Source organism: Populus trichocarpa, chromosome 5 (genome assembly GCF_000002775.5).
Source record: "Populus trichocarpa isolate Nisqually-1 chromosome 5, P.trichocarpa_v4.1, whole genome shotgun sequence".
NCBI classification, from domain to species: Eukaryota; Viridiplantae; Streptophyta; class Magnoliopsida; order Malpighiales; family Salicaceae; genus Populus; species Populus trichocarpa.
In genome coordinates, this window is record NC_037289.2 from 6,284,267 (window position 1) to 6,303,891 (window position 19,625).

Consider the following 19,625-nt stretch of genomic DNA (forward strand, 5'->3'; position numbering starts at 1 on the left):
TAATTCTGTTATAGTACACTTGTATATGGGTAACATACGTATTGCCTATCCACTATTGTATTTGAATTTAAATTAGACACCAAGTATACTAGAAAATAGGAGTTGTTGGTTACTGCTAGAATAACTCTAACAAGATTTGCTCAGGGAGCTCAAAAAACCTAGCAAAGGAGAAAGCATTATTATAGAAGACAAGAAAGAACATGATACAGCTAAGGCTACCAAGACAGAAACAATAGACAATTTATGCTCAAGGAACTAAAAAAACCCTAGCAACAATTTATGCTCAAGGAACTTAAAAACCCTAGCAACGGCTGCAAACTTCGTTTTTGATCTTGGAAGTCCTTGTATGCAAAAGATGAATGGAATGCTTATCGAGGTGTTCCATAATGTTTTCTTGCAAAGGAGAGAAGGTAAGACTCATGTTCAAATCTTGGCACATAAATACGATAATGGCTAAATACGATAATGGCTAAAATGGTTTATTTCGATCAGTCATTGAAGGCATGCTATAGGTATATGGTAGACCTTGTAGGCAAAGACCAACGTAATTGAGAACACTGGGTGTTGTACATGAAAAGGCATATGTCCAAGTCAGAAAGCTTTCATGTCAAAAGTTACAAAATCCCTGTCAGTAGAGTTAACAGACTCACAACCGTCAAGATAAAACTGAACTGCAAAATTCATGTGTGTGAGAGAGTACACGATAGACCCAGTGTGTCAAGAATCAAGATTCACTAGGAAGAGCATTGAAGAAATGATAAACATCATCTTCATCAATGACACCAACTTCTGTTGAGCAAACCGAACAGCATACTGCCTTGAATGTTTCACCATCAGCAAGATCGGCCTCATTCTCACCAGCTTCTCTACTCCTTTTGTTTCGCTTTGGTTTTTGACGGCTATGCTGTACTTTGTTACTGTCAACTTTACAGTTCACGACAAAGATTGCTCTGTACTGGGTCACAAATCTTTCATGCCTGCAACACAACAATCAAAAGTATTAAGCTAAATGCAAAAACTCAGCTGAAAAAAAAAAAAACTTCTGCGTGATGCAATCAGTGCAAAACCAAGGATAAAAAACATACATCGGCTTCATAATTAGTATTATGGGAACCAGTTTAAAAGAGTGCAAAAAAGACTACACTATTCCTCTGGAAAGATTAAATATCTGTGTCCTGCTATTGATGCAAGTATAGCTTTGTAAAAAACAATTAAACTGAAGTGTTCTCTACTATGCAGACAAGGAAGGGGCACAGAACACTCACACCAAACTTTTATCAAGACTCAGAATATCAGAAAAAGCCAATTGACATGTGGTGGTGATTAATGCAGTATCACATGCTACTCTGTACTTGTAATCAATCAAATGCAAGAAAGAATTCACAACACACTTTAGAACTTGGGAATCATCTTACTTGAGCAAAATTCCTGTCCTTGCATCCCAAATCAAAATCCTCTTCCAAATACTTAACATTAAGTGCTGGACCAGCTTCATGTCCCAATCATACATTCATGAACTACAAACATGGTATTGACATAATATGCATCAAATTGAATCAGCATGAACACAGAACCAAATACTAGATGCATGCTTATTTTATTTTTTTTTCATTTTAAAGAAGTAAATATGTTAGTGCTCAAATACTACTTGTCACTGACATGGTTCATCCACATAGTTTACAGGATACATGCTCTTACTGCTATTCTCAACAGTCGAGAAAAACAGGTTTCTAATATGTTTTAAGTACTTGCGCTTGCCAGCATGTTCTAGCACAAGTTTAGATCAGACTCCAAGATGGAAATTCAGAATTCAATCAGTAGTTCTATCTATCTTTATTCTATGACAGATGATATTATTTCATGGGAAAACTCAGTCCAGATGGGTTTATCTCCTATGGTGCTTGGAACTTTGTCAGGTAAAAGAAAAGCAAAATGGTGTACTGGTTCAAGTTACTATGGAGACCCCTTCATATTTCCAAGTTATTTCATAGTCTCTTTACTTGGAAGTCTATTCTGAACATGCCAAAGTTTGTAGGAAATCGATGCTGACATAACAGTATAGTCTTTCGTAGTTTATTCTTGATTGCTGTTCAACTTTGTTTGTAGCATATATTCTTGGTTTGTAAGAGGCTAATTTCTGTTTTAATTGATCAACGATAAATTCATATATATATATAAAGAAAGATACAAGTTACATAGTGATGTTCCTACTTTAGGCTGAACTTGCTTCTATAACTTCCACAAAAGTCCACTCTAACGCCACTTGTCTATTTCAAAAGAAAACAAACCCCTTGTTCCTTGCAATATAAAGAAACCCCATTTCAATGCAGAGAAGGTAGGTGCATCTTCATAGTCAGAACCTTTTAAGATTAGAAAGATACGACACCTATAAGCTACCATATCCATGGAGTAAATTCTTAGTTGCCTTATAAAAACCAAAGGCATTGAAAGGGCACAGAAACAGCACTGAAGCGGATGTTTCGAACATCCAGACTTGCAGCAGGGTGTTGTGAAACATCTGCTTTAACACTGTTTGCACTTCTCAATGCCTTTGAAGGCACCCCAAAATATTGTCTCCAATGGCCGACCACTTCATCTCATGTATAGGATTCACACAGCCAACTACAACCAAGCACCACATTCCAAGCATCATCTATCCTGAATGGTACAATCCACACACAAAAAAACATAGATAATTACACTTGGTATAATTAATTTATATCAACTGATGCACAGGCAAGCTAGTGAACAAGTCTAAGCCATAATTTAGTGACAACATCAATCAAAACATCTCTCTTTACCATCTAAATCAAGTAAACCATTCAATAAACAAAATCCCAATTCAAGCAAAGACTTAAAATACATGCATACCTTTGACAATCAAGGCAAAGAGTGGTAAAACAAGCAGGACAACTAAGAACAGCATCAGAATTACTTCCTTTCCTTTTCTTTTGAACCCATAATTCATCTTTATCATCAAGTTCTGGATCATAAAATTCTGGCTTTACAGAATAATCTATTTCATCATCATCAGAAACTGAAAGACACAAACACATACACAAAAAACAAAGCTTTTCAATATTAGAAAGACTAAACCTTCAATTTCACATAATTTAGAAAGAAGAGAGAGAGAGAGAGATATGCTATACTTGTCTGCTGTGAATTTGATGGGGAACCCATGTTGGTGTCTCCTTTGCTATCTCCTTCCATGGTGTTAAAACTTGAAACTAAGTTGTGTTCAGCTCGGGCCGAGTCGGCGAAGCGCTTTGAGTTGAGTCGGTGCACGCGTGTTCGAATGGAGTAGGATCCTAAACTCAAGCTGTGAAATGTGAAGCTGACACTAATTATGTCGAAAGCTAAAGAGAAGAAGAGCTAACGGAGAAATTTTTTACAAGCACTAGCAGATAGTTATTGAACTAATCATTCAATACTTACTAGTAGTCTTTGATTTTTTTTAGGGTTTTAAGTACATCTTTGGCTAACTAAAACTAAGTTTCAATTAATTGTTGTTAATTTTGTTTTTGAAAATAAAACTAGTAGATTTATTTATTTAAAATATTAATTATCTTTGCTTTAATAAAAAAAGCACCATTTTTTTTTTGTCAATAGATAAAAAATTTCAATCAACGATCGATAAAAGTTTTGAAGGTTGATACATTAATAAAAAGATGACATTAAATTTTTTATTCTGTTTAATAACTACTAATTACACGCTCTGCTGCTACGGGTATAGTTATTAAACTCGGATTAGAAGTTAACTCGACTAAGAAACTAGGTCACAAGTTATCTAGGTTAATTAGGGTCAACCCGAGAAAATAAAAAAAAAATACTACAAATCATTCATTATCGTCATTGGAAGTATCTTTAATAGTCGTCATTAATAGATCACTATGAAAATATCCACTTTTTCCGTTGCTAAGATTGATGAATTATCTTTTACATCCAAATTTTCAGTGTAATAAAATGTCACAAAATTAATTAGATTATAATTTCATCCTTTTAAATAATTTCTAAATAGTCAAAATGAAGACAAACACAATATAAGTATCAATGTAACTTAATAAGATAAAATAATATTTGAAAAATTAGAAAAAATAAAATAATTTTTTTAATCTCAAATTATAATGAATGTAAAAAATGTTACTCCAATCTATTTTTTTTCTTGGAGTGGATATGTAAAAAAAAATTACTCAAATTTCTCTTATAACTTGAAGTGTTACAAATTTGATTTAAAAATCATATAGCCAACATTTATAAACCTGGAGCACAAGTTTCATATGTCATGCACCATTTATTTATATGCAAAAAATAATAAGTAAGACTATTTCAAAAACAATATTTTAAATCACTTTGAATATGAAAATAATAATGTACTTAGAGTCAAATGGTGCGATTATTTCTTGCAGATACTCAATCAAAATCATGTTCTACATTATTGAACAACTCCATATCTCTAATAAGCATGCTTTACAAAATTAGATTTTCATATGCAAATTTCTCAATGACATCTAGAAGTATAAATATGGTATTTATATATTTATCCATTGCATTGGCATCATATTGTGCATCTCATTGCTTATTGATAATGTCAATGAAAAGTTACACCCTAGTCTTTCTCCTTTGAAATCTCCTCGTCATTCCATTTTTTACATAATGAATAACCTCATATAAATATCATATTGAAAATCTATTAGCTATTTGTAGAAATCAAAATAAAAGTTTAGTCATTTGTTATTATATTTAACAAATGTTATATCTATTTCATATTTTTTAAATAAAAATAACATTAACAACATAATTTAAACAAAGATTTAATAACCAATGATAAAATATTTAATATATACAAAAACTCCATAAACCATGCTTGTATAAAACACAATTAGATTTGTGACTATGCACCTAAAACATGCTAATGAACTTAATGACTGTTGAAGTCTTAATTTTAAACATAGTTTAATCAAATACTTCGTTGGCTTCTAATGGTATACTCACATTTAACATTTATAATAAATAAGATGTTGATTCACATAAAAAAACAAAACTTCGAAAACTCTTCATTTGAGCTTTTCACTCAAGAAAAACTTTATATAATCTAGAACATCATATACCATCTATTATTTTTATGGATCGTGCAAGTCACATTTTCTATATAACTTTTACAATGATCACCATGTTATTTTTATTAAATACACTTAAAAACAACTCAATTTTAGAATGTTATCTGAAAACGATAATAACAAAAATAAAAAAGTATGAAATTATTCTAAAACAAGACATTGTTAGATGAAATTCACGTTAAATACATGATTTATCCTATGATTTGGGTTTTTAACTACAATACACTTCTGGTATTGATTCGGTTATAATAATCTTTGTATTTACAATTCTTGATCTAATTTGATCTTCGTCTAAATTTATTTTGATAGTATTTGATATGCTGGATAATATTGATTGGACTAGACTGGACTTGACAAAACTAAAATGAAGTGGATAAATAACTTTTTTATCTTGTGTTTGGTGTACTTTGGATTGGACTGGACAATTTATCTTATTTTGTGTTTAGTAAACATTGGATAAGACACAATCGACTTGAGACCTGGACCAGTTTAAGTTTAAGAAAAAAAAATAGAGGAATGATTGATTCAATCTGATATAGTAAAAAACCTGGGTCGGCCCGAGATAAAACACAAGTAAAAAATTCATTGATTTTTTCTTTATCTTTTTTTTTGGTAAAAAAGAGGTTGCTTTGATTTTGTTTTTTAATTTGAGTCAACTCGAGTTGACCTTCTTGATCTATGACTCAGGTCTTGTCCTTGATCGACCCCTGAGTCGTGTTTTAAAACTATAATAATAATAATTTTTATCCTTACGTTGATTTGGATCAATAATCAACTTTATTTGTGACTCGGATCAACCTCCAAGTCGGGTTTTAAGTTTATGATAATAACTATTTTTATCCATACATTAACCCAGATCAACTCTGGTTAATCTTTGTGTAAAGAATTGAACAAGTTTATCCTATTTTTTTAATGGAATAATTTTTTTACGAGAATAACTTTTGACATGATAAAAATTAATTCTTATACTGGCCAAATACACCAAACCGCTTCAAAAAATTGTTATCTTGTACAGTGAACATAGAAATGGATAGTTAGATTAAGTACTTGTAGACAACCCAGATTTATTATAAATATTTTTCTGGAAAAAAAATCAATTTCATGGAATAAAAAATAGAAAACAATATTAAATTATGGGGGGGAAAAATTGTGTCATTGGTTTGTAGATCATGGTATTGGATCGAGACTTTTAATCCAATTCGCTTTGTTTGTCGGTAACTACTACGTAGAGTCTTCCGTATCCGATCGGTAAGGTTTACTTTTACTAGCCTTTTGTTTTTGACTAATTATTACTAGAGAAAATTACATTAATCTCTTATAGTTTCTATAGTTTACTCTCTTTTTTTTTTATCTTAATTATTTGAAAAAAAAATTACGTTTAACATATTTAATTAATTAAAAAAATTTAAATTAAATTATTAAATTATCTCGCATGTAATATGTCATAAATATATAATAAATTATAATGTTCTAACATGAGAACTTTTTAATTATTAAAAAAATATAATAACAATTCTATAAGTAATTTGATATTTTTTATTATTTTTTTAATAACAACTGTATAAGAATTTAAAGTGTTACAAATAAATAAATTTTACAATATAAAATATAATTTTTAAAATAATAAAAATAAAATGAAAAAAATATCAAATGATATAAAATTCAATGTAATTTCCCCTTATTACTATCAATCCGCCTCAGCCATTTTATTAGAGTGATATTATTCCAAAAATATTTTGTGAAACAATAAATACTATCTCATAAATAGTTCTCTCTCTCCATAGAAACTTGCCTATTTAATGGACCGCCCATGTCTTTTTCATATATGATTATGATTCCTAATTAAAATAATTGTGAAATAAAGAATAGAAATATTCTGATACACGCTACCCCTAGAGGAAACATGGACGGAAACACGAAATACTTAATCCAAAATAATTAATTAGAGTAACTATCAAATATTTGCTACAATAAAATGATTGCTTTTTATTAGAAAATATATTAAAATAATATTTTTTATTTTTTAAAAATTATTTTAAATATTAGTATATTATAATAATCTAAGAACACCAAAAAAGAAAAAACTACTATTTTAAAACTTACGCTTTCTGTGCATGCAATAAATCCTTCACCAGCAGCAAGAGGCTGCTTTCTAAATTTAAAATATTCGAGACCTAAATCACAATCTGTGATTTCAATGATCAAACCCCTTTTACCACCTTACTCCACTAATCATTCTCTCCTTACTCATCATCCACCATCCCCTTCTCCACTCAATCCTAGTGTTATTTTCTGTCTAGGCATCAATGGTCCTTCTTGTTCAATAAAGTCACCACTACAATATGCAATGACAAGGAAGAGATAACCTGCCAGTTGCCAGAGCCTGGTTGGCCCATCCCTAGTATATTAAATTTAATTCAATGGACAAGGAAAAGAATAGTAACAAGGGAAAAAAGGGCATTTCAAGATGCAGAACCTATAAAAGTTACTATACAACATAGAAAAACAATTTTGAATATACCATGTTCAGTAACTTGCAAAATGTAAATATATGAAAATCTTAAATACATTCAATCATTTCTACACACAGGAACTTGCTTTCCAGTTTCCAGCTTCCATACTCACCTGAAGAGAATCCTTTTCGGAGTGAAATTCTTTCCACACCTACAAAAGCAGGTTACCAAGAGCCTGTCAAGAAGATGGAGGCAAAATATTCCAAAATGGTATTATAACCACGGAAAAAAAAATCATTACTAGTAAAAAATCAACACTCAATTGAAAAAGAAAAAGAAAAAAGAGGACTGCTTAACAATGACTGTAGTTAACATTGCCATCCAACGAATTTCACATGATGGAATTTTAAAGCAGGAAAACAACCATTACTTCAAACAATGGGACTCACATGATAGAGAAGTAGGCTATGTTTCAAGCAAGATATGTCACTCAAAATACGATCATGAACCAGCATTTTGGTACGTTTGCACCTTGATGCAATTTTAAATGATTCCACAAAACAAGAATTGAACAACATTTACACCCCATAAACAATCCCTATCTTGGTTCCGTCTCCAAAAACAAGCACCCTCCTGTTACACATTTTCCCCTAACTCTTTCTCAGAAGTCATCATTACATGACAAAATGTCTAACATCATGCTGGTTCAGTAAAAATTTTCTCCAGTAACCCAACATCCATGCAGCAGTCTCTTCCCCTCACCAAACTGCTCTAAGTTCAGAGATCGCCTTCTCATTGAATTTTCTTTCTATACAGGTACTAGTCCAATGCAATCTATGGCATTGTATTAGTGATTATAACTCAAGAATTACAAATGGCATATAGGATTAATGTTCTCAATTTGATGACCAAACGGTTACGAGTTCGGATTTCACCACCCGCATTCTAACTAATTAAACTAATAAAATGAAGCACAAGGTAAGGTGGTGGTGGATCCATACAAATTTCAATCCCAAATAACTTTCACTTTGAAGGATGTATTAGAGAGTAATATAAAATCATTCTTGGAGCCTCATCAAACTGCTTAAATTTATGGGTTGAGATGGTTTTTCGACAACACATGCTATCCTTAACTGAAATCAATCAGCATTCCATAGTGCACAACTAATTCACAAATTACACAACATTAAACACTATTCTAATATTAAAGTCCATTATCCATCAAAAGAGTATCATTTTTTTATACAAAAATCATGCTTCCTCCAACTGATGTTTCCTAATATATCATAAAGGACCTCATCCTATAATGATACTCATTGTTCTCTCTAGCCCATATGCACGTGCGTGCACACACATAAAACAAACAAACAAACATGAAATCCTCTATACTTTATGAAGGAAAGGACCAACTCAATTCTCCAACTTTCAAATTCTGATTTCCAAAAATATTCTTCACATAGCCCCTTGATCTCTCAATCTCAATTTAACCAGAGCAAGAAATTGATGACAAATAAACAACTCTAAAAAACATGAACAAAAAAAGCAAGCAACACTTACCAACAATTTCTCCAATCCACAAAAAATCTTCACACGCTGGTTTGCACAACTCCAATGATGCAGTGGCTAGAATTGCAGAAGCTTTCATATAATTAAGGTTTTTCTTTTAATAGTGTATTTAAGTAAAATTTAAGCTGATAGTTTGAACGACTAAATTTAATTATTTTTAAAGGCAAGGATTTATTTTACTTAGGGTTTTGCAAATATTTAAAGGGTTGCTACTCCTGTAATAAACAACTTTGATATTTTAATAATTTTATAAGAAGTTTGTTCTCTTTTTCTGGTTGTTTATCCTAGACAACCAGCCTTTGACTATGTTAGCTATCTTTTGCTGCTTCTTTTTTTCTACATCAATCGGCAATAGAACCCAAAATCAATCCCAATTTTGGTGATGACAACCAAGTGATTGAGAGTTCCAATGTTCAATCAAAACCTTGATATGTTGGTGTTGCAAAGGATGCTAGACCAACTCAAGCAAGAAGTATTAACCATGCTTGGAAGTAAGAGTGGAAGCCCTACAAGAGACTTTGGAAGTGACCACAACCCCTTACATATCCTGAAAAATAGCCATAAGGGTAAATACTCTTCTCATGATGCTGGAGCCATGAACCATGTGGTGCGAGGTGAATTGGAGAGAAAAAACACTATACTTCAATGGAGGGAGAAGAGAGTTGAAGAGCAGGGAACACTATTTGTTAAGAAGAAGTTATGGATTTGAGTTCTTTGCCAATCTATGATAAGATAAATGTTGATTGAGATTCTCCACCAATCTACAATGTCTATTATGATGATGAACTTGATGAGAAGGTGGTAACAACAACAATGAAAAACTAGCAACTGAATGCAAAGGTTGCATAGTTGTAGTTGCTTTAGAAAAAGAATTCATCCGCTTAAACTATGATGATCCTTTTGATTGCGTGCATGATACATGTTCAAAAATAAGCTTTTACAGAGATTATATGTCAGTTGTGCAAGTTGATAATACAAAGAGGTCTATACTGCTTGTTGTCCAAGACAAGAATTGGGAGGAAATGAATTGCAAGTACAAGTTTGTCATGCTAAACATGAAATAAAACTACTATTCACTATTGATATGTATTTGAAATGAAAAAAGGGTTGGTGATTTTTAATTGGTCACTCTTATGATTGAGGCAAGATCAGTTCCAAGTTCCAACTCGATGAAAAGTTTTTTCCAACCTGATGAGAATGATGCAGGAGATAGAACTGCAAAAGCTTTCATATAATCACATTTTTTTCAATAGTTATTGATGTAAAATTTATGGTGGTAGTTTAGACAGCTAAGATTTATTTATTTTTAAGGGCAAGGATTTATTTTAATTAAGGTTTTGAAAATATTTAAAAGGATTCTACTACTATACCCTTGTTTCCCTCCAAACAATCATGGGAATCAAATAGTAAAACTTCACTTCATTGTCCAACTCTCCACCTTACTCCCTCAATTTCCATGTGCCATGTGCACTCTATTCTTATAATAAGCATCATAGTAGGCAGCTTATACAACACACACTTCTTCTCACTAGAGCCTCTAAAGAATCGTAAAACACCTCACCTTACAAGCACAAACTAATAAACCCTTAATCTCTTCGGTTCAATTCCATGAAAAGGCAGCAAAGTATGACATAAAATCAAAATACCAAAACAACAATTTGTAATTAAGGTCATTGGAATGAGCATGTACCACAAAACAAACACCTAAATCTTCAAGAAGAAAAGTTAAAAGAACTAAAGGAAGATTCTCTTCAATGGCATCAAGATAGCAAATTGGGAAACAACAAAGGTCATGAAAACAAGAAAACCCAAAAACTCATACTAAAATAAAATATCATACTTAAGAAATCAGGAAATGAGAAAGCCATATAGCCTGCAAAAACTCATTTCATATCATAACATGCTACCAACATTATGTAACTATTGTAAAAGATACCATGTAACTCAATAAGTATTCTACAATCATCTAATATTCCTCAGCACTCTCTTCACCTAGCAACTGCTCTAATTTCAAAGATCAAATTCCATTGAAATTGCCTTCCACTATAATAATAAGCTTAAATATGATCCTTGGCCACATATCACTGAAATAAATCAGGAACTTAGACCACCATACAGCATAACTAGCCAAACTTAAGCAAATTGCCTAGTTAACCGACACCATATAGCTAAATGAAATTAGCCACATTCTACAAACCAAAAATGCTTATCATAACCATCTCCTACTTGAATTCATCAATCCATCAAAATTCCCCAAAACATGCTTTTTCTAACTAACTCTTCCTAAACTATCCTCAAAAAGACACCTCGCATCACAAAGCTCAATTCCACAAAAAAAAACAAATCAACAAAATTTACAACAAAACACCTAAACATGATAAACCATGTTAAAACCCTCTGCGCTTTTTAGAAGCAAAAAAAAAAAACACTCATTCTTCAATTTATAAATTCTAACCTCATAACAACCCTAACTCATAACCCTTTAATTGCTCAATTTAAATTCAACAAAGGAACAATTTACAAAAGAAACAATTTACAAAACATAAACACAAACAAAACCTACAATTCCTCCAATACAAGCATTCAAACTTATGAATGGTGCTACTCCAAACAATTGCAAACAAAATAGTCCTTGAATCTCTTAATCAATATTCAAAGAAATCAACACATCCAAAAAACAGTTCATAAAACACAAAATAAACATGATCATAAACAAAATAAATAAACATATACAGAAAAACCTGCTCATTCTCAAGTTTATGAAATCTAATTCCTAATGTAATCTTCTCAAAAATCGTAATTACTCAAATATCAATTTAATCAAAGCAAAAATATTTACAAGATACAACTCACGAAATAAGCATAAAGCAGTACACTTTTTACAACAAAATCACCTATTAAAACAGAACTACAAACAAAAGCAACACCACTCACCAAAAGACCATGCCAAATTCCTTGATATCCGGTCTATTCATTCTAACTCCACAAAACTACTCCTCTAACAACACTAAACCAGAAACACCTTAAGCAATCGATCCAAATTTTATAAAAGTAACAACATTTACACCAAAAAACAAAAACAAGAAAAAACACTCACCAAAAGTCTCCACTCCAAAATCCAATCTTTCAAGAACTGCTTTGTCCACCTCCACCAGACGCCCAAGGAATCGAAATAGTAAACCTTCTCTCCACACCTCCACCACTACCACCACCACTCCCTTGCCCTCCAGTGGCTCTATTCTCATAATCAGGATCATCAGCAGGCAACTCATATCGACAAACAGGACATGAATTATGCATCTTCAACCAAGGCATTATACAATCCTCATGAAACACATGTTTACAAGGCATTCCCTTGACTTCTTCTCCACTCTCAAACTCATCTTTACACACAGCACATTGATTATTCATCTCTGATTTCATCATCTCCTCGGTAACTTTCATCGTGGGCAACGCCTCAATCGCCGTCTTCGACGCGGGTGGTGTCCCATACCTATTCGGATCATTTTCAGCCAACTGTTGGATCAGTTGCTCCAAACCCGACCCAATAAAATAATCACCAAAATTACCACCTGGGAATCGAAGTCCTCCCTGTTCGCCCCCATTGTTCTCAATCACGAACTGGACCCGAGCACCACCAGAATGGAGGTTTTGGAGGTGAGAACGTAGGAAATCAAATGGGTTAAACGCATTCTGGTCAGATAATTCGGGTCGGATTTGAAATTCAGGATGAGAGAAATTGCCAGAGATTTGAAAGAGGGGAGGAAAAAGAGAAGAGAAGGGGTCAAAAGGGTCGTTTAAAACCGATTCGGATAATGGATTCGGGTTTTGAGGGTTTCGGGCCTCGAGTTCTTCTATGAAGCTATCGTGGCAAATTGGGCAAAACGGGTCATTAGAGGGAGAGACAGTTATCGAGACTGCAAGGTTGCATTGGTAACAGAAGTATTGTTTCGGTGTGGTCGTTGTTGCAGCGGTCACGCCGGGTGGTGGCGGAGCTCCGGTGAAGGACATGATTGGGATTTTTCTATAAAAGGGAAAGTTTTTCCCCCCCACCTTTTTCCCTCTTTTTCCTGAAGAGACAAAAGAAAGCAGTAAGAATAGTTCGAGCAAAATAAGGATTAGATATTTACTTAGCCCATTTGTTTTTGCTGGGAAAGTAAAATTTTTTTTTTGGAAAAGTAGTTTATATTAAAAGAAATTTTTTAAAATAAAATTATTTTTTAATATTTGATGAAAACAATTTCTATTGGTTAAATATGTCGTGAAAAATAAACGGTAACATAATTTGTTATTTTTTCAAGTTTATTAAAAAAATATGGATTAAATTTGATAAATAAAAAAGTTAAAAGAAAGTAAAATTAAAAAAATATTATTTTAGAAATTATTTCAAATAAAAAAATAGTAATTAAAAGAATAAAGGATAAAACAATTGAAAGAGCATGAAATTAAAAAAAATTCATAAATTATTTTAAATAAAATAAATAACAATTAAAAGAATGAGAAACAAATATAATAAATGAAAAATTTCAGTTAAAAAAAGGATAAGAAAAAAAAATAACAATCAAAATGATGAAGATTAAAGAAAATAAAAATCAAAATAAATCAAATTCTAAGGAAATAAATTGAAAAATAAAAATTAAAAAGGATTCAAAACAAAAAATATAACAATCAAAAGTTTAAGGATCAAATTTAATATAATAAAAAACAATAAGATGTTTTTGAATTTTTCATAATTTCTAGAAAGTGTTTTCCATTCAAAATAAAAGAAAAACACTTTTCTAAAAAACAAAACTAAATTTTTCTTTTTCCATAAAGTGTTTTTTTTTTACTATCTTTTTTAATGAAAAAAAAACAAAAAAGTTTGAAAAATACTAAGTAATGTGAGTGTTCTTAAAAAGAAAAAAATTTTAAAAATTAAGATTTGAATTATTGACTTACTCGGATTTGATAAACTCGACTAATTTAAATACCATGAATAAAAAATAACATAACAATAATAAATAAATTGAAAAAAATTGACAGAGAAAAAAAGATATTCAAGCAACGCCAACATTTTAAAGAAATAAAAAAGAAAAAGAAGAGAGTTTTAGCTCATTGATTTGAATAAGTTCAATAAACTTAGTTAATTTAATAATAAAATTAAAAAAAAAAGAATTGAAAATAATCAAAGCAATTTTTTTTTTGCGCAATAATTAGCTATAAAAAATGAGTTCCCAATATAAGACTCCAGAGGAGAAAAAAAAACACATTAGAGATTCATTGTGACTCCACCATGAACACCGCTTGACCATCAGAAATAATTCACCTTGAGGATTCTAGCTCCAGTATAAAAGGTTGTACGATGACATTGAAAGAGGTTGCATGCGTCATTAGAGTAATGATCCGGGAAACAAATTAAATAAAGTATTATGAAGTAAATATCTCATTCTTATATGTAATCAATTAATTTAATTTAATTCAAAAATAAAATAAAGTTAGCCTTCATATTATGATTCTTGATATAAATTCGATATAATTCATCTTTGATTTTTTTTTTTCCATTTCATCTAGTATACAATCAATGTTATTAACATCTTCTCTCCCTTCAATAGCTAATTTAATGTCATTAATAGATTTGCACAAATCAATGAATGTATACTTGCATGACTTGTCATCGCATATATAGAATAACTTGTTTTTACCTGTATTTGTTTCCTATATCTTCACAGCTAATCCTTTTCTATCTCTTTCTTTTTATATTTCATGCACTTTTTATTTTTGAACTTTAATCCATCCAAGATATTGCAAGTTTTTAAGCTATTAATATTTGATGAATGTGAAAACATGTATTCAAATGTGTGCAGCAAATTTTAGGTTGTTGTTGGCAATGTGTGTTATTGGTTGTCGTTAGTTGTAGATGCGTTGGATTTTGTGTTGGTGTGTTGTGGAAAGTATAATGTATTTTGTGTGTTAGATTGCAACAATATGATAGTGAGTTTTGTGCCCTAATAGTAAAATGATGAAGAATTGTAGAGAAAAACTTGTGTAGGTGAGCACTAGAATTTGATATTTAGCATTTGTTAAAAACATGAATATAATGATATTTTTGTAAATATAAAGCTATTCGCAATGACTATTTTTTCAAAATACAACGGTAACTTAGTGATAATTTTGTTATTTTTAAGAAATAAAAGCTTTTTAATTATTAAATTGAATATAATGACAAACCTATAAATAATCTAATGTTTTTTGTTGATTTTTTTTGTGCTAGAATTGTAAAGTATTATAAAATTATTAATTTTAGAAACTAAAATGTAATTCCCCAAATAATATTGACAAAGTGAAAAAATAACCAAATTATAGGAGCCTTGATGCAATTTTCTCTTCTTTTTATCCATGGAAAGACATGAAAAACCTAGCAAAAAAATAAATAAATCAACCATCAATTCAGATTTAAAATACAATTTAGTTATTGTCTTGAAATAAAAGAGATAAAAAAAACACATCTCTATATATTTTGAAAATATAAAATTTCATTAAAAAATAATATTAAAAAAAGATATATTTTATATCTTCGTTTTTGTCTCTTCAACTAAACAAATTTTTATCTCTTTAATATTTTTCTCTTCTATCCTACAACACTAACCAAACCAAAATGATTTCTTTAGAGGTAAACAAGAAATCTAGAATTGATGGTTCAATTACAAGTATTCACGAACAATGCTACTCCAATCGATTCAATTAAACATGGATAACAAACTAGCTGCTATTGGCTATTTGCTTTGTTCAGTTCTATTCAATTCCATGGAAATACACGTGAACTATTCTTCTTTATGTACAATGCTGCAGACAGATTAATCAAGTTCGTATACGAGTAAAAAGAATGGCTCAAAAGTCTCAACTCTCAAGACATCTCATTGATGCAGTCTGCAGACACCAGCATAAAACCAGATGTTTGATGGCATGAATAATGGCAGGATTTTAGCCTCATTCTGGCAAGTATGATATCGCATGCAAGACGTGTTCTTCAACCCAACATTTCATTATACATACAGCAGTTTGATTAAAGGTTATCGATCAGTTCCCATTAAATAGCAGGCTCAACTCCATCTGTAATTCCGGTGACTGAAAGGCTCGCTGATGGAATGCTGCCCTTTGCAAGGAGATTTTTAATGCTCGAAGAAGTCCTGGCATCTTCTGAGAATTTGAGTATTGCATTTCTCACACTAATATGGTTCTTATCATGCAGATCAGGGAATTTTCCCTTGTCAACCATCTCTTGTAATATCTCAAAAGCCAAGGGTTGGTTTGAGTCCACAAGAAAAGCATTTAATAATCCTACATAAACATATGTGTCAGGTTTCATCTCTCTCTCTTCCATCTCACGGAGATAAACCAGAGCCTCATTTGGCCTACCACAATTACTAAGACCATGGATGAAGGCCATGTAAGCAATACTACTAGGAGTGCACCCTTTTCTCCCCATTTCATTCCAAAGCACAAGAGCATCATCAGGTCTTCCAGCATTGCATAACCCATTTATTAGAGTAGAGTACGTAATGACATTGGGCTCCCTTTCTTTTTCAATCATCATGGAGAGAAAAAGCATAGCTTCTTCAAGATGATCAGTTTTGCACAATCCATCTATAAGCGTGTTGTAGGTAACGGCTGAGGGAACAAGACCCTTCTCCTCCATCTCATGCAAAAGATTTTGAGCTTCTGCAATTCTTTGGGTCTTACAAAGCCCCTTTATCAATATGTTATAAGCAATCACATCAGGACAGTAACCCTGAGCACATATGTCCTGAAATAGCTTCAAAGCTTGATCAACTTCTTGAATCTTGATCAATCCATCTAAGCATGCAGAATAAGCAACTATATCAGGTTGGAAACCTTCTTCAGCCATATCCACAAGAAATTTGCAAGCTTCTACTTCCTTTCCATGCTTGCACAATTCTTTTACCAGAGAGGTAGAATGTTTTATCCATGGCACGTGGCCATGAATACGCATCTTCTTTAATAGATGAAGGGCTCCAGAAATGTCATGTCTTCTGCATAGGCACCCAAATATACAGTTGTTAGTGAATGAGGTTGGTTCAATCCCTGACTCCTCCATCTCTTGCAGAAGCCCACAGCTTTCCTGCAATCTATTTGAAGTGCAAAGTCCATCAATTAAATTATTATACAGTAGCAAATCAGGTTTACAACCAATTCGAGCCATATCTCGAAATAGACCGACAGCTAAGTCCAAATCACCAGTCTTGATCAGGCCATTAATAACAATAGAAAATGTGGTACTATTAGGGGGGACCATTGCTTTACCCCTGAACAGCTTACCTATCTCACCATCACCAATGCAGTTACCTATCGTAATTGCCTGAAGAAGATGGTATGCTTTATGTACAGAACCGTTATCCACAAGAGAATTCAGAACAGAATTGTAAAGCAAAGTCGAAGCTTTTGGATCCATATCTTCATGCATTTCCTCAAAAAAGCACGTTAATTCTTCTTCTTTAGAAAAAGAAGATATGAGCTTAGTAACAATTTTCACATCAGGCTGGATTTTAAATCCCTTCATTTCAGAATACAAACACAAAGCTTTCTTAACATCTTTATTCACACAAAGCCCTCCAATTATCACATCATAAAGTGAAATATCAGGAGTAAAACCAGATTTCTTCATCTTATCAAATAAATGCAGGGCCTTATCCACTCTAGACTCCTTCACAAATCCATAAATCAAAGAACAAAAAGTCTTCTTATTCAATCTTACATTTTTTTCTTCCATTGTTTCAATCAACTCACATGCCTTATCCACCTTACCCCACTTGCTAAAAGCCAACACCAAGATGGAAAACACATACTCATCAACCCAACCTCGATCGTGAATCTCATTAAAAACATCTAAAGCTTTATCAAACTCGGCCATGTTACAATACACCTGCAGCACCGGCGTCAAAGTATACTTATCAAAACCCCATCCATGATCATGCATTTCTTTCAATCTCATCTCAAGCAAATCAATACAAATGGACTTAGAAAGAACCTCCAACAAACAAGTATAACTATAGCTATTCGGCACGCAAAGACCCATCTTTTGAACTTGATCAAACAACAAATTAGCTTCAACAACCAACCCCGCATTACCTAAACACCTAATCAAGAACCCCAAGGCTCCAGGACTCATCAAGCACCTGGAATTCACAACATCCATAGATAAAGCTCTCAGTGGGGCTTTTTGTCGAGCACGTGATAGAATTGAAGCCATGGCATTATATGCATACACATTGTGCTTATATGGACCTTGATTTGATGCCCAAGTAAAGAAATGTAGAGCTATTTTCCAGTTCTTTAAACCATTCAAAACGGTTTCAACAACTTTAGTGTTTAGTAATGGTGCAAGACTCTCCAATTCAGGGTTGTTTGGGGAAAAGGGCTGTTTTGTGAAGATGGAAATGAGGTCGTTTGTGATGTTTCTGGAGTCTAAGGGAAAGCCACACAGGTTCTTAGTGAAAATGGAAAATGGGTTGTTGGCTTTTATTGATTTGGAGAGGTTTTGGAAGGGTTTCATGGTGAGTTTTGATAAGGCCATGAGCGTTCAAGGTTTTTCAATTTTCAACGGCTAGCTTGAGAGGAGGCAACTTTCTCTATATAGGATGCTTTCAGGGTAACCTATATTTCGGACCTTAAAGATTCACCATTATTTTATTTCTACCCATATACTTTAAAATTTACAACATTGGAACATTTCGAAATTAAAAGGGTAGCTTTAGAGAATCTTAAACTATAAGGGTGTACATGTAAACTTATAAATATACAGGGGCAAATGAAGTTTACCCATGCTTTTATACGCTGCGAAACACTGCGTGCCACTTAATTCTATTCTATTCTACTATACTTAAAAAATTTAGGATAAAAATAATGTCTATATGAACAGTAAATCATTTATTTATTTTTTATTTGCATCCTTCGAGAAAATTTTTCCACCTCAAATAATTTTTTTTATTCGATCCTTTAGATTTTTTTTTTCATTTGAATTTTTTTTATTGAGTTATTTTTAATTCTCTTTAATAATTATAGTTTAATTTTGCAAAATCAATCATCGGTAAACCATAAAACGGTGTTTGGAATCAACAACATATAAGATAACATGAGATTAAATAAATATTAAAAAATAAATAATGAAAATCCAGATTGTAATAATTATCCATAATGTTTTCTTTATTTTTTTATTTTTATTTTTTGGTACTTAATTTTTTTATTTTAAATTTAATCATTTTACATTAAATTAATTTGAGATAGATTTTAATGTTTTATTTTTGTTATCTTTATATGAGGCTCTCGTTATGTTCAAGATAGATTTTGATGTTGAATTAATATTCAAATTGACAAAATAATATTCAATTTTAATGATTCAAATCAATTAAAAGTTTAGGAACTCAATTTCAAACTAAAATAAATATTTAATTTTTTTTTTCTAAGAAATATCATTTTTATCTCAACTTTGTAA

At 31.7% G+C, this 19,625-nt stretch overlaps 3 protein-coding genes across 10 annotated transcripts; all 3 read right to left on the bottom strand.

Annotated features, from left to right (window-relative positions):
- Positions 1-564: 564 nt before the first annotated feature.
- On the bottom strand, positions 565-3,421 carry LOC7486365 (uncharacterized). Its single transcript, XM_002307122.4, has 3 exons — positions 3,150-3,421; positions 2,872-3,037; positions 565-977 (listed from the first exon to the last, which is right to left on the bottom strand). The coding sequence occupies exons 1-3, from the start codon at positions 3,208-3,210 to the stop codon at positions 725-727; spliced, it is 480 nt and encodes a 159-aa protein (XP_002307158.2). The 5' UTR covers positions 3,211-3,421; the 3' UTR covers positions 565-724.
- Positions 3,422-7,557: 4,136 nt separating this feature from the next.
- On the bottom strand, positions 7,558-13,245 carry LOC7456300 (E3 ubiquitin-protein ligase RING1-like). Of its 8 annotated transcripts, none has more exons than XR_008059358.1 (3): positions 12,234-13,245; positions 12,071-12,134; positions 7,558-7,781 (listed from the first exon to the last, which is right to left on the bottom strand). XR_008059358.1 is itself a non-coding variant. In XM_024600418.2 (2 exons), exon 1 carries the CDS (start codon positions 13,145-13,147, stop codon positions 12,263-12,265), a length of 885 nt encoding a protein of 294 aa, XP_024456186.2. In that variant the 5' UTR covers positions 13,148-13,244; the 3' UTR covers positions 7,558-7,781; positions 12,234-12,262. The 8 variants fall into 8 exon arrangements, 2 of the variants coding, with proteins under 2 accessions (XP_024456186.2, XP_024456187.2); XR_008059357.1 differs by having other exon boundaries at positions 7,558-7,805; XR_002981657.2 differs by having other exon boundaries at positions 12,071-12,143.
- Positions 13,246-15,786: 2,541 nt separating this feature from the next.
- LOC7486367 (putative pentatricopeptide repeat-containing protein At5g08310, mitochondrial) lies at positions 15,787-18,788 on the bottom strand. Its single transcript, XM_024601124.2, has one exon. The coding sequence runs from the start codon at positions 18,705-18,707 to the stop codon at positions 16,203-16,205; it is 2,505 nt and encodes an 834-aa protein (XP_024456892.2). The 5' UTR covers positions 18,708-18,788; the 3' UTR covers positions 15,787-16,202.
- Between the last annotated feature and the right edge of the window lie 837 nt (positions 18,789-19,625).